The 21,801-nt window shown below is 38.6% G+C and overlaps 2 protein-coding genes across 3 annotated transcripts in view; one reads left to right on the plus strand and one right to left on the minus strand.

Moving 5' to 3' along the window:
* Nucleotides 1–21,801, plus strand: part of CTNNA2 (catenin alpha 2) — a 473,612-nt gene that overhangs the window by 310,208 nt on the left and 141,603 nt on the right. Inside the window, exon 1 of one of the 2 annotated variants that reach the window (XM_084518227.1) lies at nt 9,075–9,093. The exons of the other annotated variant lie outside the window; for it this stretch is intronic. The gene's annotated coding sequence lies outside the window, so the exon portion shown is untranslated. Of the gene's footprint in view, nt 1–9,074; nt 9,094–21,801 lie in introns of those variants that run through there. 2 annotated transcript variants of the gene reach the window in all.
* On the minus strand, nt 5,150–8,907 carry LRRTM1 (leucine rich repeat transmembrane neuronal 1). Its single transcript, XM_084518229.1, has one exon. It carries the CDS (start codon nt 8,014–8,016, stop codon nt 6,451–6,453), a length of 1,566 nt encoding a protein of 521 aa, XP_084374355.1. The 5' UTR covers nt 8,017–8,907; the 3' UTR covers nt 5,150–6,450.

The following is a 21,801-nucleotide window of genomic DNA, read 5'->3' on the forward strand; positions in this document are numbered from 1 at the left end:
GGTTTGCTGTTAGGACAAGGATCTGTCTCAAAAAAAAAAAAAAAAAAAAAAAAAAAAAAAAAAAAGGCCAGAATGAAGTTTGCAATGAATGAGCCTGGTTTCTAACCATGTCAGTCAGATGAATCTGCAGTGCTAAAAATGGCAATTCTGTGATGAAGCCAATTTTTGTACTTACCTATTACCTTTGAAATCTCAGATTTAGGCTCTCTTAGCTCAGACATGGAACCAAATCGGTCAGGTTCCCATAGCACCCGTGCTGAAAGACATCCCTGGCACTAGTTACGGCGTCTGGTGAGGATGTGAAGAACATGAGAGCAGTGAAATGGTTTAAAATAAAAAGTGCCTGAGCACAGTAGTATGTGCTGTTTGCCAAGTGCAGGCACTCACAATGTTATTCTTTAGCCACTGCCTATCTCTTGATTTCTCTAAGGGATGTACATACGTGGATTTTCAGGATGAGGAAAAGTGAAGGAAAAGGTGAAAAGCTGGTGTTTATCTTAAACTGAATTTCTTCTCTTGTAATGTAAATCTAGGTCCTTTGAACTCGAATTCCTTTCACTGCAACCTGTTACATTTGACCAGCTCGCCCAACTATCGCACCAGCAAAGGCGAATAGAGCAGTAATTGGTTTAAAGGCTGAATAATTGTGTCTGAATGCCAACAAGTGACGTTATCTTTATAACAAAAACAATTGCCATGTTCTCGTGGAAATACAGATTTCATTGCAAATGTGTTCTCTTTAAAGCAGCCACAGTGCAATAAAATTACAGTGCTTTGCAGCATTCAGCTCGGCTCTTCACAGCCACCCACCCGATTACAGGCTCTGTCATGCCAGCAGAAGATTGTTGCTTGGTTTCTGTAATATTTTTGTAGCCTTGCTTCCCTCTACATAACTTTAGAGGTAGATCGCACTTACTCCTTTCCTTTCACCAGCTTTGTCTGGGGAAGAAAAAAAAAAAAAAAAAGGAAAGAAAGATATCACTTGGTCTCGATAATATGGAAAGCCTTTTGCATGGCTTCATGGCTCTAAATGTGCTTTGTTGGTTTTCTTTCACACAGAATATGCTCTGAATAGTTGCTCCTAATACCATAATAGCTCTGGTTTATGTCAGTAATTCTATGAAAGGTTAATCTTTAAATCACCAGCATTTCCTAAATTCCTAATCAACATCATGCTTGGAAAGGAGCTCGTGTAAATGCTCAATTTGTTAATATTAGACTGGGTTGAGCAGGTCAAGGAAAAGTATAACCTTGGTGCATAATGATAAATTGAACCCAGCAAAAATACCTCAGATATGTTTGTCGTAATAGCCATGCATGCAGAAATCGAATATGAGGGAAAATGAGCGTGGATATAATTAGCAGGAGAATCTGCTATAGTACACGATCCCCCTCTCTCTAAATGGGGGTTTCTTAGAGGACAGAAAAAATGAGGTATGTTTCTTATAAAAGTCTGATTTTCTAGAAAGTGTGTGGTGAGCCATGGCTGGGATAGGTAGGAAATCCAGCCAGCAAAGTGAGGGGAAGAGGCAGTGGAAGAGCAAACAACCTGATGGGCAAGGGGATGCTGAACTGCCCGGGAAGTAGTTCATGGCAGAGGCAATGATGTGAGGCGAATGTCTGAGAAAGCATGTCCATGTGTTCCTCTGCAAATGCATGTGTGTGTTTGAGAAGACAGAAAGAGATGCTGGGTATCTTGCTTAAATCACTGCTGTTTGTCCTCACCATGGCTTCAATGTGGGAGGCGAAGGTACTGAAAAAATCTCATTTACCTCATGTGCACGGTGGTCACCTTGCCTTCTCACCAGCTCTCGTCTTTCCTTTCATCTCTGCCCTCACCCTTTCCTTTTCTCTTTCATGCTCAGTGGAAGTGTTTGGTGCGGTGCCCTCCTTTCCAGAAGCTGTTTCATCCCTGCTTGCACAGTTTTAAAAACTGCTTTCTCCACCCACCATCAGTCTTGGTTTTCATCTGTGCTGGGCCTTTAGATTTGCCACGTTTAAAAAAGAAAAGGCAGAGGAAGCCAGCCACAGACTCATTTACTTGTTGTTTCTCCAGTCTTTTTTTCTCATCTTTTGTCTCCTCTTCATTTCTTTTATTATTATTTTTGTTATTATTATTATCGCACTAGCAATAAGCTTCCTAATCAAATACTTCTTCTTATTTGCCATTCTCAATACCACTGGAGAAGCCAGAGGGAAGGGAAGAGGTATTCAGAGCATCCTTTTGCTATCAGTGCAGAACCAGACACATACAAGAAACAAATTTAGTCCATCTCGAAAGTGAATGAGGGGCTTTTTACCAGAGCCAAAGAAAATGATCAAATAGATACACTTCAAGTACTCCTCAATGCCTTTGCTATAAAAGCACAGAACATCTAATAAAACGTACAAAAATATCCTTAGGTATCAATAATAGTTTTTCTCTGCACACGTGCGCAAGGCAGTTGCCACCCAGGCATGGGACTGCATCTTCAGCCTGCTGCAGAGCATCTCGGTACGGCTGTGACACGGAGAAGAAGCTCAGCCCCCTGGTTGAGCTCCCTGCAGTACTCTAACAGTGTGGTAAAGGAGGGAATTTGCAGCTTTAACACAGAGTTTCTTTGTATTTTATATTATTCAGGCCAGAAACAGAATGTGGTACATTAGCATTGATTCTGTGGTTTCATATCACTTTTTTTTTTAAGTACAGAACGAAAGGGAAAAAAAGACAGAAAGGAAAATAAATCATCCCTTATATACATTCAAAGCATACACAGCAACAGTTCCTTCATCACTGGGTGCACTATGAAGGTGTATTGATGCTAGCAGCAAGAGATTGCATATTAGAGATCTATAACACTGAGAGTGTTAACCAGCCTCAAAAAGGTAGTTCTGTAGCTTGCCTTTCACCCTGTCTTACAACTAAAAACATTTCCAAAAAAAATATAATAATAATGTTAGTTACCTAATTATAAAAGAAAGATTGGCCCTACTAAGTGGAACATTAAAAGGGGAGTATTTAAAATATTCATTTGATTTTCCCCAAGTATCTCCTGAAGGAAAAACTGTCACAACTAACCCCAAAAGCTTTTTTTTTTTTTTTTTTTTTTTTGAGCTGTATAGTAAGCCAGGGTAAGGGGATCAAAAGAGAGGGAATGACATATGTTTGGACAGTTGGCAAACATGAAATCTGAAAGGAAGAGTGAGGGAAAATCACTGCAGTTGCCATAAATACATTAGAAATATAAGAATTCTCTTATATACCAATGCAAGCAGCCTGGAGCAGGATGAATAACTGGGTTTTTAATAGCTGGATTGAAATTAAATATTGCACATTTATTTTTTATTGTCCTCGTAGTTCTTTCAGAAACTTTCAGAATAGACATGTAGTAAGTCACACCCAGGGACCCCCCTCTTTCCACCAGCAGAGGGGTAGCCAGATCTTCAGGTGGTTTCTGGAGATCATTAGGAGGTTGTCTCCAGAGGACACTACCCTTAGACAAGATTTTTGCATGAAGGTTGTGAAACACCTCATTTTCTGCCATTTAGTGAGCGCTGTCCTCTCCATGGAGGATCCATCCATCATCCTGCTGGAGGTGGCAAGTCATCAGTGGTCATTACCACTTCTTCGGGAGAAATGGCAACAGGCAGTACCGAAATTAAGCCCTCCCTTCTGAAATCGCTGCACCTTTAAAGCAAAATGTTCCGTTTGGTTTACTCAAGCTGCTGATGCAAGATGCATGAAGCAAGGAGATGAATAAATTGCAAAGGCGGAATTGCTCACGTCTTGCAAATGTTGCTCGACGTTGCTAACACCAATAAACAGCAGGAATAATTCCAGAGGGGTGCAAACACTGGCGTGTTTAAAAACCAACCCACAAATATGCTAAAAATACATAGAAATACAACCACAGGACGATTGTTTGTCAAGATCAGTTTTGCATCAGGTTTACAGGGCCAAAAACATGACAGCACTACTACATTTCCTTGTAGCAACAGGGGGTCACTACAGAAAGAAAGACTGTATCTGTTTTTCTTTATTTTACCGTATGTAGCCGATATTTTAGCAGTTGTGGTTGGTTTGGGAGGCTTGCTGGCAGCTACCTGTAATCAGTCCTTCTGATTGCAGTGCTGGGTGGTGATTTGAGGAGCATATAACACAGCCCAAAGTTAGTCTTGTGTTTTATTTTTTCTTTTAATCTTTCAGTTAAAATCCCTATTGGTTTCAGTGGAGGGGTTAAAGGGGAAAATACATATTTTGGCCCTCAGTTAGCATGGTACAAGGTATTTTCTCTCCTTACCTCCTCTACCTTTGCACTTAGGTTCCCATGTGGGCACCCTGCCTTGCAGGTCCCTTAAGAGTTTCAGGATGGATCAGGCCCTCATGGGTTTGAGGAACAAAAACAGAAATGTGCAAGTGTTTGAACAGAGAAAGGCCTAGCTTTGACAGTGACAGCTTGTTTCAAAGCTGAAGATAAATTTTCAGTGGCTTTAATTAAAAATATAAATAAATAATAAAAATAAAAAAGTTTATTATATTTCTCATAAAAAATCCTCTCCCAATACATTTACTCTCATTGGTCTCACTGATAATGTTATAGTCTCGTTAAATAATAAAAGAAAGAAGGTTATTAAGAGGCTATTTCATATTTAATATTACACAAGGTGAGGGATGTACCAAATAGAGGAAAAAAGTTTGGAACCCTCCAAAATAGTGTCAGTTAGATAAAAAATATATAAAAGTTACTCTTTACAGTTAAAATTAGCAACTAAACAACTGGAAAGACAGTTGCTTTGCAGGAGAAAAAAGAAAAAAATAAGATCTGTGCCTAATCTTATGTTTATAAGTCCGTTGTAGGCTTTTGAGTATAGGTGGCAGTTGGAGGCTATAAAAAAAACAAACGCATGTTAAATTAAAATGGATGTTAGAATTCTCATTTTTTCCTCCATTTCCAACTCAAAAATAGCGAAATATGTACAAAGCATAGCAATGTTACCCAGTTCTTGGTTTTTACTTTACATTTTGCTGGCACATTATGCTATATGAAGAAAAATTCAGGGTATTCTGCCTGCTGTTATAAAACTGCCCTGTCTTCATTAGTATGAGAGGAGTTGTTCCAAAGATCAAGCAGTAGGTTGTTCACATACCGGAATGAAAAACCCGAAATAGGAGGAAAGGAAGCCTTTATTTAAGGGCAATTAGAATAAAACAGCCGTGTGATTCTACATTACCAAATGACTGCTCGTAACCATGAATTCCATCTTTTCAGTTATTAGGAGGGAGGGTGCCTATGCTCTCAGCCTCTGCAGAGGTTTCAGGGTGGTTTGGTTAGTGGATGCTAGTGATGGCAGTGAGGGGCATGGGGTGGCTTTGCTGGAGAGCCCAGAAGTGTGCCAGGATGGCTCTGTCCCCCTCGCAGCGTGGCAACCGAGGTTTTGCACACCCGGCACACACAGGTTGCACCACTGACAACTGAGCCGCTTCTGCTCTCCTCCTCTCATCGTGACTCTACAGTGCACAAGGGTTTCTCTGCTCTTGGCATGTCTCAGAACAAGCATAAAAGTGGGAATAGCTAGTAAAAGCCCTTAAATTTATTTATTTATTTTCATCTTTTTTTTTTTTTTGTCTTAAAGAAAATGATGACTAGCACTTTTTCGGCAGTGTTTCAGTTATTTGGGTTTTGTCATTTGTTTGTTGTTGTTTGTTTTTTTTTTTTCTTTCAATGAGACTCTGCAATATGATCAGTTGTGATACAAAATACCTTTAGGGGTTACGATGCAGTTTTTTAGGGATCTTACAGCAACTTACAAGTGAGCTGTGCTTAAAAAGCCTCAGAAATCCTGTCCCAGGAACACGGGCAAAACTTGAGCCTTTCTGAGGTGCACCAGCTCCTTGCTGTGCTGACATCCAGTTACAGGTAGCACATTAACAAAAATAAAGTTCCAGTGTCATGCTTCATACCGCCAGTAACATGATGTACGTGAATGTGTAATAATTACAATGGGAAGCCATCGGGTTAATTTTCATCTGTCTATTTTTAACGTGGCTTCATTGCTCCCAGACTTTCAACACTCAGAATGAAAAGAGGTTAAACTGTTGCATTTTGTATACAGGGAACAATTCATGTAATATACACCAGTCTGTAAAAACTGTAAATGCTATTTTTTTTTATTTTAAACATTTTCCTTAGTTTACAAAAGATCAATAATCGGTACCTTTTTACACTCTCAGTTTCCTGAATATTGACAGATCTTCAAAGGGAGTATTAGCATAGGAAATCTTAAGATTGGCTGTCCTGAAGATTTTAAGACACGATAAAGCTAAAATATCAAGTCCTGCCGGCAGCTCCTTCTGCGATTTTGGCAGAGGAGTGCCTGTGAAATCCTCAGCAAAGCCCAGCAAACCCCCCGCTCCACTCTCTGCCTGCACGCCGCTATTTGGTTGCACACTGTTTAAATCCCCAAGGCAAATCACACCTCGCACTCCCTCGCTGGCTGCTGGTGACAGGAGCAAGATCCGTACTCGTTAATGATCACCAGGGCTCCCTCGATGTGGTTGGGTTTGTAATCAACATAATACTCCTGGGCTGACATGGCAGCCATTTGATGCATGGTCTGTTTCTGCTTCTGCTTCCTGCGCTGTGTCACAAAGCACTGTCTTAGCTGCCTGATGCTGGCAGGAAAGCACTTCCAGGAGACGTACAACACTAAAACCACGATGAGGAAGCTGAAAATCAGCGCCATGGTCCCCGTCACCACCTTGTGAATCTGCACGGCGTTCTCGGCGCTCTCGCCGGGCAGCGTCACGGTGATGGCGTACGTCGTCGGCTCCTCGTCGGCATCCGGCACGTTGGACGTGGCGGTCGCCGAGCCATAGCCGAACATTTGGTCGCTGTTGTTGGTCACAGGGGAGAGGGTGTTGATGCTCGTGGGGTCCGCCGCGTCCTCGCATAAGTGGAAAGCGTACACGGCATCCAAAACGTCCTCACCCTGCGCGTACTCGGGGGTGGCACAGAGCAGGTTGCTGTCGTAGCGGCCCTTGAAGTTGCTCAGCCAGGAGGCCAGGGCGCAGACGTTGCGGCCGCAGTCCCAGGTGTTGGCAGAGAGGCTGATGCTAGTGAGGGACTTCCAGGAGTCCAGGATGCGAGAGTCGATGTAGGTCAGCCGGTTGGAGTCCAGCTGCAGGGACTTGAGGTGAGGCACGCTTTCGAAGACGTGAGGTTCGATGTACTCGATTTCGTTGCCAGAGAGATCCAGCTTTTCCAGTTGCCATATCCAGTCCAAAGTGTTGACGACGATGGTAACTTTATTCCGCCGCAAGCAGAGCGAGTGCAGGGAGATGAGCCTGGGAAAGTGGGCTAAATTCACCTTCACCAAGTCATTGTGCTCGAGGTGCAGCTCGGTGAGCTTGAACAAGCCTGCAAAAGAGTTTCGAGCCAGGCTCTTTAACTGATTGTATCCTATGTCTAGAAACTTCAGGCTGCGACAGTCCTGAAAAATTCTCACCGGCACGAACTTGATGGCGTTCGACCGCATGTGCAACGTCGTGAGTTTTCTCAGCCCGTGAAACAGGTCGGGCTCCAGCGCCTGGATGTTATTGTACGATAAATCCACACTGCGCAAGTTTGGCATGGGTCGGAACGTGGTGTTGGGCAGTTGGGTTATTTTGTTGGAACTCAGGGTGAGCTCTTTCACTCGCCGCAATTTTTGAAAGGCATTCCCCTCCACTGAGCAAATGTGATTGTGATCCAGATAGAGCCACGTGAGCTGCATTAACCCTGTGAACTGTCCGTCATGCAGCTCTGAAAGGCTGTTGTACCGCAGAGACAAGCCCATCATGCCCGACAGGTTGCGAGGCATCTCTGTGAGATTCAGTGATTCACAGTACAAAAGCCTGCCCTCACACCGACATAGCTGTGGACACCCACTATTCACGGCTGGAAGCATTTTAGAAAAGATACCCAGCGTACACAATATCAACCCCGGGGGCTTCCTCAGCAGCCAGTTTAAACAGAGACCGATAAGAAGGAAATCCATTAGCAAGAATATTTCCAAATATGCTCGAGAATGTCCATTGAATCTTTTCAAATTCTACATCATATTTTATTTAAGGGAAAATAAAAATAAAAAAATAAACAACCAAAAAAGCCAAAACCAAAGCAGAACAGCAAACAACAAACACAGAGCCAAATATTTCACTTTACAACATGCAGGAGCTGTGCAGCATTAAAGTTCACAGACATTCAAAGGTAAAATGATAGTGATTTTGTTCATGTTAAAGGCTGCAGCAAAGAAAAAAATCTTTCTTCATGAAAGAATTTAATTAAAAAGTGTCTTACCCACCCTTTTCCAGAGAGTGACAACCTCCATTCAGTTGCTTCCTTTGTGTTTGGACTAATTATATGCAGAGCTAAAAAAGACCCCTCTGTGCTACAAATTCAGTCCCTTTCAGTGCTGTGCAAGGCTGGCAAGCTCACAATGTCTCACTTCGCTTCTGCTCAAAGAGCTCAAGGCTTGTCCAGCTAGCTTTTTAGCTGACTCCTAGGACCTGCAAGTTTCAGAACTATGTGCATGAGCTTGATCTTCTCCTTCTCCCTCTGTCCTTTTCTCTGCAGTTAACACTGTGGCGTGAAAAAAACTCCAAACTCTTTACTAACGACTCCACAGGATTTGGCAATCTGTTTAATGTCCATCATTTGCAACGACCATTGACCGGCACAACCTTTACTCCATAGAGAGATTACCATGCATTCACTGACCGGCTAAGGGTAGCTTTATTTCCCATTCTTTGTTCGCTTTGCTTGTTAGGTGATGCTTAGAGCAGAGAGACAGCAAGAATCCCTTCCCTTCAGCCGAGCAGTATGTTGGTAGAGCATGCAGAGGCACCTAGTGTTCACTGAGTGTCGTAAGCTGCTCATGATTGTACGCCTGCACTGTGCATCTCAGACATGGGCAGATGGAAAAGGGGTGGGCATAAAACCAAACGCCGGAGCGAACCGGGAAAGTAATATATGCTCTTTGATGAAATGGAAAATACTTTAAGCCTATCTCTCCATTTCTCAAACACGCACGCACACACAGCCGCACAAATCATCAACAGCGAGGCAGTGCTAAGTAGGAAGCTCGAGAATTAGGTTTCTTTTTTTTTTTTTGCTTTTTTTTTTTTTTTTTTTGCTTTTGTTTAAAGTCTGAATTTATAAAGCCATTAGCCGGGAGAGGGAGATACTTGATTTCTTGGTTGGGAAGGAATATGTAAACCAGTATCTTTGGATTGCTTTTTCTCTCTAATTCTGTTGATGAGATTTGCCTTTCAGAGACTTCGGGGTGTGGGGGGTAGGGGGAAATGTGTTTTTATTCTGACATTGTCTAAATAGAGCATGATTTGAAATTCTGTGCATTCTTTCTCATAGAAATGCAGCCAGAGCTCTGCAAATAGGAATGTCTGCTTTCATATAAGCTTTAATTACATTTGGTCGTTTTCCATCCTGCATATTTTGTGTGTGTTCAGCACATGCCTTTCCTAAAGGCTTTTTTTTTTTTTTTTTTTTTTTTTTCTTGCAGTGTATGTAACGGCACACAAAACTATTATTCTTGCAGTATAAAGAATACTGTGCTTTTGGAATAAGATCAGCATATAGGTTGCTCTGGCTGTGTCGGCAGCATGCAAAGAAGGGGTGGAAAACCCAATCAGTTAGTAAGTTCTGCAGATTGTGCTGCTTTTTGTTCCATGTACCAAAAAAAAAAAAAAAAAAAAATCTTTAGCCTGGTAATTTGCAGTCCTCATTATCTATGGGAAATGCATCGACAATGAGCTCTCTCTAATTTTTACTGACTGAAAAACATACAATACTTCTATCAGGAAAACGCTGGCCATCTTTTCATATTATGAAATAGAGTCTAAAGCCTGTGTGCTGGTGAATGTGATCAGAGCTGACAGCTCACGATTCTGCACGAATCCTCTATGAAGAAGTTTCACATGGAAATACAAGAATTGCAGAAGATCGTGCTAATGTTCTCTTTAAGTCAAGATCGGTTGCGAAGTACCGGAGGCAGGGCAAAACTGTTTCATTTTCTTGCTTTTTCACAGCCATGCTAATTTTAAAAATCTTCTTTTTGAAGTATTTGTTGCAGAGGTATGAAATGCTGGAGCTGTTCGTTGTGTGTGAGTGTGGCTGGCTGCTGTGAGTGTGTGTTCGTATAGATCAAGGAATGCAGTGATTTGATGCAGTAAAAGTTGTTTTGCAGAAGTCGTGGAAAACTTAGACTCTTGTTCATAAAAGTGCGTGAAAGAGATTCATTAGAAATGTATTTGCTGAAACCATTCTTAAATAAATTACAAATATAAATTACTTTGAGTGCAGTCTCAGAACCTGGGAATTGATGTGCTTTAATGCTCCCAATCCAGTCTATTCATGTTCTGCTATTCACAGCCCTTGCATTTCAGGGGTCTCAAAGCAAAAAATGTGATGCTTTAACACCATATGAACCTCTTGTATGTTTTAGTATTTGGGCAGGAAAGCTGAATGTGTTCCTCCTCTCCCAAAATCGTGCTGTCTTGTTCAAAGCAGGCTGTTTATGCAAGTGTCCACTGGTTGCAGTACACCTTAATTCTGTTTCTCAGTACACAAAAGCAGGAGGGAAAGCAACAACAGAAGCAGGATAAAGAGCAGAGAAGCAGGAGAAATGACTAAAAAAGCTCTTGTGCAAGAATGCATTCCAGACTGCAATCCCAAATGTTTTGATGCAGTTAGCAAAAATAAAATAAAATAAAAGATGATTTGAACTTTACAGATACTGATCAAAGGTTCAAAGCGATGAGGCTGTTTCACTTGAAAGACTGCAACCCTGCAAGTCTTGATGAGGTAGGTCTCAATTCCCTCTCCCATATAACAATCTGGAGACAGATCTGCAAAAGTAGCCCTAAAAATTTCATCTCTGTCTTGAAGGAAAGCTGACATTTTCTGCAAATCAGATGACGATAATGATCACTTAGTTACCATCTAAATGCTATGTATAAAGTGAATTCCTCTGGTAGAAATAAAACTCCATGATACATCGATGTGAAGGGCTGAATACTTTTTTTCTGTGATGCTTCTTCTTGCTATCACCTGGGATACAGCTTGGATCCTAACCAATCTGCCTATTCCCACACTGGCATATAATCTATTATCATTTGGTTGCCAGAGGTAGAAATTAGAGCAGACAGTAGAAAACCTATATAGCATCAGCTGGAAGGCTGACAACTAGAATTAGGGACCCAGAATTAATGGCCCTAAGCAGAATCTCACAGCTCTGTCAGAGCTCTATTGCACAAGAGACTCTGTTCTTATTTGTCCAAAAATGTGTTTGTAGAAAACAATCCAGGTAGTCTTAAAATGAGAGACCTCAGTGTACATTTGGGACTGTGATGCTGAGGCAGAGTGGTAACCAAGTGTGAGAAATGGGGCATGGGGATCTGAAAAGACAAACCTTGGTGAATATATGGCTTAGCTCTGAATTACCTTTTGTAAATTTGTTTTTCTCTATGTTTTTAAACTTTTTGTGATGTACTTCTTCAAATAAAACTAGGAATCCACTTTGAGCATGACTGCAATGCAAAGGGCTTAATTTCTACTGTCTGAGCTGTTATCACAGCCAAACTGTTAAGTTTACACATTTTCTGGTGTTTCAAAGCCTCTGGCAAATCTCTATAAATTAGTGGATTTAAATTAGCTTTATTAAATGTGCTATTATAGATCATTTTAAGAAGCACAGACTAAGTTTATATATTTTTAAGGGAGATTGATTAAATCAAAATAAAGTAGGTTACAGAAGAACAACTCATGTAAAGTTTTAGAAAGTTTAAGTGGGAAACTATTGGAGTCATCACAAGTGAATGGGGTTGGGACAGAGTAAGCAAAATCAGAATCTGGTCCCTAATGTCTAAGTATGCATGTATACATGTTTTCAAGTATTAACCACCAGCAGCAAATAGTCTTGTTTATCATGTATATAAAGTACTGAGTATACTTCTTCCTTCTGGCATTTTCTGAGTGGTTTCTATCAGTATAATAAAAAGTGAGGCTTTTAGTAGTAATTTTAATTTCCTTTCATGAATGGGCAGACTCAAACCTTGATCTTACACAGTAGTCTTTAATTTTCAGGTGCACTGAACCATGGCATTTCATATAAAAGAAACATTTAAAAACAGAAAAGGGAAGGAAAAGATGTGACTGAGTAAAGCAAATTAAATCTGTTATTTCTCTGATATTTATATCTTGGACATCCCTGACATTTGGTTAGCTGTCCCTTCTACATAAAATGTAGGGTTTCAGGTAATAAGAAGTCCATCACCTGTATAACTTGTCTCTTTTAGCAAATGTAAAAATGAACTGTATTACACAAGCTTTTGACCAAAATAGCCCTGGCTACTCAAGATGCTAAAGTAATAGTGATAATTACCATTCATTTCTTGCAGTGCCGAGCAGACACACTGAGTTTTTTACTACCTTTAAACAATAGATATTCTAATGTAAATCATCTTACTGTTTTTGACAATGTGATAAACACTTTAACTCTCAGTACAGCCACTCCATTGTGATCATCAGCCATGTTCAACAGTAGATATTCATGTATAGCTCTATTAAGCCACTCATGGAAGAGACCTATGTGCAGAATTGTCAATGCAGTGTGAAAATGTTAATTAAAAAATATATATATTAGTGATAAGATGAAGTGTCTCTCTCCTCTGTTCATTACTAGTAGAATACTTGAATAAGCTAGACAGTTACTGACTCTCTTAGGTATCTGTGAAATTACAGATGGATTTCTGAATGCTCTGTCAATGTTCTAGGCAGTGTTATTGGTTGTGAATGTCTAGGTGTAATGGAAAGATAAGTTATGTTACAAAATTTAAAATATCTCCTTTTGTCAATAATCAACACATTGTTGAAGATCTTTTAGCATCTTGGTCAAACTAAGACTGTTGTATTACAGTCAGGTTGCCAGGTTGTTGGAACTCCTGGTTTATAGGAAAAGTGAAAAATTTTACCTTGGTTTTCAATTAACTCTTGCTAATTTATATCTCTAAAATGTCTTGGGAAGTCTTGGAGTAAGCATTTGCAGAGAGCAATGATTAGCATTTGTGATAGTTTTAGTCATATTTAATTAGAAATCAATTAGTTACACCTTCAGAAAAGCTAAGCAAGAAAGATGCTTCAGAAAGGTTTGTTTGTTTCAAGACCTTCCCAAGCATTTCTGGAGGTGCCACTGAATTGAAAGTAGTTGATTTCCAATTAGTTTAAGAGCAAAGAGGGCCACAGCTTATCCATATACCTGAATATATCTGCTTTGCTCTCTTCTGCCTTTCCTAGTTCATCCATAAGGATTATTTTTTTTTTAATAAAATACAATGTTAAATGCTTGATTATTTGCATTTCAGGACTCATTTTCACTGAAATTACTCTGTTTTCTCACTTGGATGTAGCTAACCAAGATGGCTGCTGACACCACTGCATCTTGTTTTGGTTGGTTTGTCAGTTATTTTATCATTGCTCTATTTACTCAGATTCATCAAACCAGAGAGAGGTCAAATGGTGGAACCATGAATACACAGCAGAGTGGCAGAATAGCAGAGTTGCTTAGGATATTGAAAAATCACCTGTAGCCAAATCAGTTGTGGCCCTAAACCTATCATGTGCCCATAACTTAGACAGGTGCTACGTGCCCTTCCCTTGGAACGACTTGTGTTGCTCAGAAAGTTGGAAAGTCTCATCTGGGGACACAAATATAACCATGCCAACACACTTCTGCTGTAGTAGTCATTCATATTACGTTGGGATTGCCTTCCTGATGCAAAACTGTTACGTTTTTTGTTGAGGACATAATTTTGGTGGCAGTAAAGACTTTACAAAGTCTTTAAGTTTCAGGAAATAGGGAGAATTGAGAGGCATTTATGAAATCAATTATTAAAAGCTAGGATGAACAAATTAAAAGCTGTTCCTGGCAGTATCCTAGAAGGTCTTTTTACAAATGGATGAATTGCTCTCGGAAAATTTTCCCAGAGCAGAAAATCTGTTCTTCTCAGTATTAGACAAACGGTTGTTAATCTTTCTGTTGTTGTTGTTGTTGCTCCTTTCCAAATGTATTTTAATGTACAATCAGAAAAGATAACTAGCCTTATGCTGGCTTCTGTAGATACCTAACTACAATAAACATAGGTTGATGCTAAAGTCACCGTGAAACAAGAATTTTGGAATCAAATAAAGACTTTTATTGAGTTTTCTTCCATCAGAGAGGGTACCATTTCAATTGACTCCAAAGGCTTTGTGGGGAAGGCAACAATGCTTTTCGATACTGCTACCTGGAAGTTACAGAAATATTCCTGGATCTGACTTGTGGGATTACTGAAGGCCTGAACAATATGAACTAGCTTTTGGAGTCATGGAAAGAAATGTTGGACTGTAGCAGAATGCCTGTAGCAAACAGGCAATCGGCTCTTTGGCAGACTACATTATTCTCAGTTATTCTCAATGTGTTTCTTGGTATATCTTGGCAGTTAGAAAAGACAGTGTTTTTATGTTTCTCTCCTTCTGCTCTGATGATAGCCATAATCTGAAGGGAAAACTCAGTAAAATTTGTTGAAATCATGCTTGTTTCTCTATTGAGTTTCATTGGGATATTAGGAGGAATCTGAATCATTACAGAGAAGTCATAATGCATAAAGCAGATTGCAGCCTCACATTTCAGACAGAAGTCATTGTGATTTTTGCAAACTTAAGACGCTTTGTTGACTACCTGAAATATTTATGGCTTAATTACGTATTATTTGCAACTGATGTAATGTCTAAGAGCAATAATCATGGGTCAGGAGTCTCAGAAGGACATATTTAAAGGCATAACAAAAGATGGTCATGCCGTCTAAAAAAAGACAATATCTTGACCTTTTTTTTTTTTTTTTTTTTTTTTTTTTAAAGCTTAAAAATACTGAAGCAATATCAAGCAGTTTCATAAGGTGGGGGTTGTGTGTGGTGTATATGTAATCTTAGAAACCCAGCTTTACTCAACAGCTAATTTAGTTTTGTGAGAATCAATGGCAGGCTTTGAAATGTGCCTTCCTGCCTCATGTTTAGTTTTATTTCAAGGTGTTTGTGTGCCTACACTAAAGTTTTATGTCTTATAAGGAAGAAATGTACAATGTAATCAAAGGTTTGTGTTGCTCTTTTACACTCAATAAATGTGTAGAAAGGTATACTCAACCCTGTAAACATTCCCAAAGATCCCAAAGATCCTGAATTTACCTGCAAAGCTAGAAGAGGCGTATGTAAACCATGTTAGCAACACATATACAATAACAAAAATGCAAGTTACCTACACATTATATATGTTCGTACAGGTGAAACAGCAGATTTGAGGGCAAATAGTAATAAAACCACAGGGTTTGCTTCAGATATGTTTAAATAGCATCATATTTCCTCTTCTACTGCTGTAATTTTAATTCTTCAATATTTATGTAACGTGTAGAGTTTATAAGTTTTATCACTTATCCTCAGTTTATATTTTAAGTGAATGGAGAAATGCATAATCAACTCGAAAAAATTGGAAAGGCTCAGCCTGTTTTCAAGATGTACGATATTTTACTTTGTTTGGAATTCTAGAGACCATTTTTAAAGAACACTTGGCTTACTTCTGCTCTTTTTTTTTTTTTTGTAGTGCAAATTAATTATAATTTGACAAGAGAGTGCTTGATTTTCTTCTTCAGATTTGGTGTAGTGCCAAGCTTTATTAGTTAGAGCCTCTAAATCAAAATCAAAGGTCAGTATCCATGAAATGCCTGTGGCTCAAGATATATTGTAGATCTTTCCCCATTATTTAGAGATTTTTGTCTTTGAAAATGTGTGTATATATTTAAATGGATACTACTGTATGTTCATGCATGTCTGTGGAAGAATAACCATTTCTCATGATTACATTGGTAATATTCCAAAGAGCAATCCTAAATATGTGAGAAATTATTGGTGTGAAACTCTTGAATTATGTACCTCTGTGGCATAATCTATAAACTCAGGCTGAAGGTTCATGTCCCACAGCATGTTGTACGCAGTGACTCCACTTCTCCTCCCAGCCATGGGGGAGATGGGCAGAGATCCTTCTCCCAGGTCTCCCCCAGCATCATCCTCCATCCACCTGTAGCTTGTACTGGCATCAATACACACATTGCTCAAGTGGGTCCATTTGGGGAACAAGCAAGTAGGGGACTAAAAGTGATTAAGTGAGCCATGGTAGTGATTGCTGAATATGCCAGAGTTCAGTTACTGAGCAGGGAGAGGCACATAAAGATTGGTAGCTTGAAAAAGAAAAGAAAAAGAAAAAAAGAATAACATCCTGGAAGCGGTATTATATGTCCTGACCCTCACTCTGCTTCTTCTATTTCTATACAAGTTTTACTGCTTTTTCTAAGACTTTAGTCTTCCTACATCTATTGATCTATTGTTTTGTTGTTGTTGTTGTTTTCTGTTTCCAGCCTTTGATTTCAAGGATTGTGTCTTCCTGTATAACACTCAGCATGGCAGGAATCTCTTTTTGCTATGTCCTAATGAATATGATAATAATCAACACAGCTTGGATGCTCATGGCAATAAATGCTGAAAAAGAATAGTTGAATTACAATTGTATCAGAAAAGTAATCAGTACAAATGAGGTTTGGTAACATTGGCTTCCTACAGCCTCTTAGGTGAGCTTGAACCATGCACTGATATTAGGTCAGTAGAAGTCCCTTCTAGCTGTTTTCCTGGCCATGAAAACCATGAAGGCAATGAGCTTCAGAAGATATTGAAAATGTAATGGGAAGAAGCTTCCCTAATGATAGAGATAGCAAATGAGGTTGGGAGGTATTTGCTGCTTTATCTTCTGACCAAAGAAAATAGTATCGACAGCAGTTTAAAAAGCAGTTATCCTCCCCCACCCCCATGTCCCAAAAATAAAAAGGGGGAGAAAAAAAAATAAAACATCACTTTTGGTAGGTGCTATTTTTCCACGGTCCTCAGTCTGCTGGACTGTGGAGTCCACTGGATGCTTCTGCAGCAGTGCAAAGTAATGCTGACCTTGGGATACTTCCCTGAAACACATTCAGCTGAGTCTTTTGAGATATGTTCTCTGACTTTCTGGATTTTCTGGCACCGTTGTGTCCATTAAATACTGATTAGATTTCAGAAATCCGAGAGACCAAATAATGCTATCATCTGTTCTCTACTTATCTTAATAATATTGCCAGTAATATTCCAATATATCAATTCTAGGATATTCTAGACCTAATCTGATGCATGAAAAATATGGACACTATGCTTTTTTGTTTCAGAAGCAGAACAGAACCAGTTTATTTATGGATTGAATTTTGCTATATTGCCTAGAGATGATGGTAAAAAGTGAATTAGCTACTTTCAAGGACTGTTAGAGAAATACATCGTTTTTCATAATGTTTGATGAATTGCTTACAGTACTTGTTTTACTTAAAACTGCAATTAAAGATCGCCCTCTAGTCAAAAGAAAAATGTGATAAAAATGTGACTTGAAACTGGGCAGAAAATTTTCTAAAGCCCTTTGGGATTAATTCCAGTAATTATTCAATCTGACGTTTTCCAGAGAAATGACCCTTTATGTATGAACTCCATTAATCATAATAACATAGTTCACATGTCAGAGACTTCTGTCCTGTCACTTCATATATAAGATTTAATAATAGACTAATAAACATCCTTACTTAATATAAGAAAATAATAAACTGGTTTCAAAACATCTCAATGCATCTGAATTGGTTTTATCTAGGTTTTGGCCTTGTGAGATGGGACACGTTGTGCTTGTGTCTACACAAATGGGCTGAATTTCTAGGCTATAGCTGTCATTGACATCATGTCTCCTGCTAATTTTGTGCAATTTCATTCATAGCATTTTAAGGACTTTTTGCTTTCTTTTCTCCTCTGACCTGTCCTGCAGAGATTTGGTTTGTCTATTTATCTGCCTGGTTGTAAACATTTGTTTTATGAATTTACTTGTGTAAGTAATTGGGCTATTATCTTTTGCATGACTTGTATGTAGGAAATAAAAAATCTACTTTACGTTGTCTACGAACAGAAGAGTATTATTTTTCTTGCATGTGAACTTATTGCATATTGTTGGAACTGCACAGTGAATATTGAGTATCTGTCTGTGATGATAAGCAACTTTTAAGAAGATTGCTGTTATGTCTGTCATTGTTTCATTAACTGAGGATATTCCATAGTATTTTCTTGCATTAAGAAGTGGTGATTTAAAAATGCATCTGTGATTAGATGGTCCTATTTGAAGAATTTACCATTATCTTTTTTTTGACATTCTTTTTTTTTTTTTTTTTTTTTTTAACTGGGAAGTGGAATTATCTATGCTCTGATGAGAAGTGATAAATATAATCTTTGCTGCATGTGGATAAAAAACAAATGAGATTGCTTTTACACAGCCTCCTCATGCATCTTCTGACTTATTCAAAAATTAGAGAATAATTCTTTGTCTTTGGGGGTTTCCTTCATATATATATAAATACATATATATATTTCATTATTTCATTATGAAGCAACATACGGTGTACCTAAACCATTACAATGACTAATGCTTTCAGTTCAGGATTTTTACATGTCAGTTGTCATTCTTTGCACATTCCAGTAGATGGCAACTCCGGTCTTCTTGACATTTCATCTCCATTCAAACTAGAAATCTCTTCTGTGTCCCCCGCCCCCCTGCCTGCTGCATCTCATCTATATAAATGGCTAAAAGTTTCACAGAAACGTGGTTCAATTTTACTTTTATTGAAATCACTACATAGTATCTGATTTGAACTCAAATAGTACCAAAAAAAAAAAAAAAAGCACCAAAGACCCATAAGCACCAATTCTCCTGGATCATAAAGCACACACTGAATCCCCCATAACTTTTAAAAACATTTTAGGAGTTTTCATAAAAAGGATGAGTACCCAATTTTATTTTTATTTTTAATGTGAAACAAATGAATGGATCGGCAGAAAATACAATGTGCTAGCTTTAAGTTTGATAGCTTGACTAAACAATCTAGTCTGTATCTCTTTATCCTAAATACCAAATTATTTATTTTCACTGTGCACAGTAAATACTTGATTAAACTTTTAAAAAGTTGCAAATGATATTTTTTTATGAATATGGCGATGATGAGGATTGTCTTGGGTGAGGGGAAGTGTAGGACCCAGGGCTTTCAGTGTCGTGTTAGAGATGAGGATTTTCTCAGATTCCCCTCTGTGCTTTTATTCTGTCCCATCAATTGTGTTATTAAAGCATCAGTGTAGAGGAGTCTATTTCTCCATTTTCCTCTGCTGACTTTCACAACTTAAATACTTGCATGTAGAATTTCAAGACATAAAACAAAGCATCTCTCTCTGTGAATGAATGCCAGACATCAACAGGCACAAAAGGTTGTGATTGCTCTGCCTGGGTTGGAGACTAATGATCATAACAGTCACACAAAGGATCCTTTCTCTAACTCTCTGTATCAAGACTGCAGTTTAATTTTCAAATCCCTTCCACTAACTAGCAAGGTTTTATTTTGCAGTTGATGGTCAAAAAGGGACAGAGGGAGGAACAGTATATATACATGTATATATATATATATATATATATATGTATATATAAATGAAAAGCAGGTCTAACTTCAAAAGAATACATGTTACTTAGCAGATTTGTTGTTGTTGCTGTTGTTTTTGTTTACCTACTTCTTCCACAGAACATTTTCAGTAATCATGCAGGAAACTCAAACTGCCAAAGTCTGTAGCATCAGTGATGCTATTTGATGCTCCGTCTTATGGTCAGAGACAGAGACAAACATTTATTGTTTAAAATCAACTGCAAAAATTTCTAAGGCACAGCAATGTTTAAGGCCAGATTTAGATGTTCGTGCTTTTATTGGTTTAGTAAAATCCTTAGTTTTCAACCCAGACTTTATTACTCTGTGGACATTTTTACTTCACAGAAACAGTATTAAAATAAATTATGCTCATATAGGACAAGCAGAATATCGGTCTATTTAAGCCTGACTGATTTTTATGTAACAAATTAGAGAGCAAGGTAATTAAATCTCTTTTGAATGTCTGTTTCATCTCTGGAAAGAATCCCAAGAACCTTAGAAAACTGACTTTCAGGTTATATACAGGTCCTGGGTCTATTGCAGCCAAGTGGCTTGTTGCTCATTATCGCATTTAGTGCTACAGAAACTACTCCACCAGAGTCTTTATTAAAACTTGCTTAAGGCTAGCATTTTCCCTTGGGTCAATAATGACTTTAGAGGAATGGATGTAGAAGCTAGATTTGTTCTAGCTACTGGAATGAATTATGTCTCATCGGGGCCCCCAGGCTAGTATTTCAAATTCGCCACCAGGCGCTTCATCAAAAATTCCATTCCAGTATTGAAAAGACCTTGTGCACCTATTAGTAAAAGCAGACCATGCATCTGAAGATCTTCCCCCTGCCCAAACAATGCAACTGTATATTTTTCTCTGTTGACCCCACTGAGTTGCTGTGCACACCAGTGAAAAATCAGGTTTAGAAATGTCTCCTGAAGATTTCATGCATCAGGGAGATTGTTGCTAGTGATTTCCGATTAAAATACGGAGCACAAACAAAGCATCAAGCTAACTTTCTACTGCAGTGCTCCTACAGCTAATAGCCATTAAAATCCAGCAGCTCATTTTAGTGGTGTGAGCACGGTATTTATGAGGGGGTACCATATGCAAATACCTTTTCCTGCTGCGAGCCCTTGCTCAAAAGTAGTGCAGTAGCAGTCTATGCCCCTATCCTACTCCTACAAGCAAATATTTCTGAAATATGCAGCTTCCTTAATAAGTAAAAACTTTTTTTTTTTTTCTCTTTTCTCTCTTTTTTTTTTTTTTTTTTTTTCCAGTTTGGAAAATCTTCTCATGTTGATGGTAAGGTAAAATATGAACATAGATGAGGCTTTGGATCTGTGATCCTAAGACAAATTGCTAGCTCTCCCATTTCTGTTTTTTAAGAATGATCTTGTGAAGTTTACAAAATTTAATGGCATAGTATATGAGCATTTGTTCTCTTTCTGCGTCTTTACAGTCTGAAGTATCTGTTGAAATGCAGTGGCGTTTGATATTAAAAAGAGAGAGGTAATGGGTAATAGGCAGACAGGTGTTTGGCTTTTCTTTGTGCTTGTCAAGGATAAAGTCTTTCAGCGCGTTACTTGGATGGCTCACAAGCACATTCACATTCACATCTTATTTTTTTTTGCTGACTGGATTTTCCCTTAGTGCTATGTTCAGAGATTTCAAATGCAACATTACCAAGGAGGTGCCATTAAAATCTGAATCAAATGGTGAATGTTAGGATAGATATTGCACTTCAACTGCCACAACTGTAGCCTAATATTAAATATAAATAATTATTTTCATATCTACAGTGACATTTTCCCTATAACCATTTTCATGGTTTATTTCTTGACTATCAACTGCAGAAATTGTAAAATATTCTTCTGCCTTTGGTATCTATCATACGCCACACTCCTTACTTTTCATCGCAGAACAGATTTTCCAGATGTTTCTCTACAGAACATGGAATAAAACAGTCTAGCATCTACAGTAGAGAGTATAATTGTGTTTGCCTTCTTGTAATATGTTTCTTCATTCTGCATTGGGATTTTAGAAAATAGTATTTTAAAAACATCATGGCAAGGGTAATTGAGTAAATATTGTGTATAGGTAAGTTTTCTTCACAGTTTGTAAGGTTGAGACATTATTTCACATAGGAGAGAAAATTATCAAATTCATA

Source organism: Aythya ferina, assembly GCF_964211825.1.
Source record: "Aythya ferina genome assembly, chromosome: 4".
Taxonomy (NCBI): domain Eukaryota; kingdom Metazoa; phylum Chordata; class Aves; order Anseriformes; family Anatidae; genus Aythya; species Aythya ferina.

Coding starts and splice junctions, on each gene's coding strand:
- LRRTM1 (XM_084518229.1), bottom strand. CDS start 8,016: ATGGATTTCCTTCTTATCGGTCTCTGTTTAAACTGGCTGCTGAGGAAG.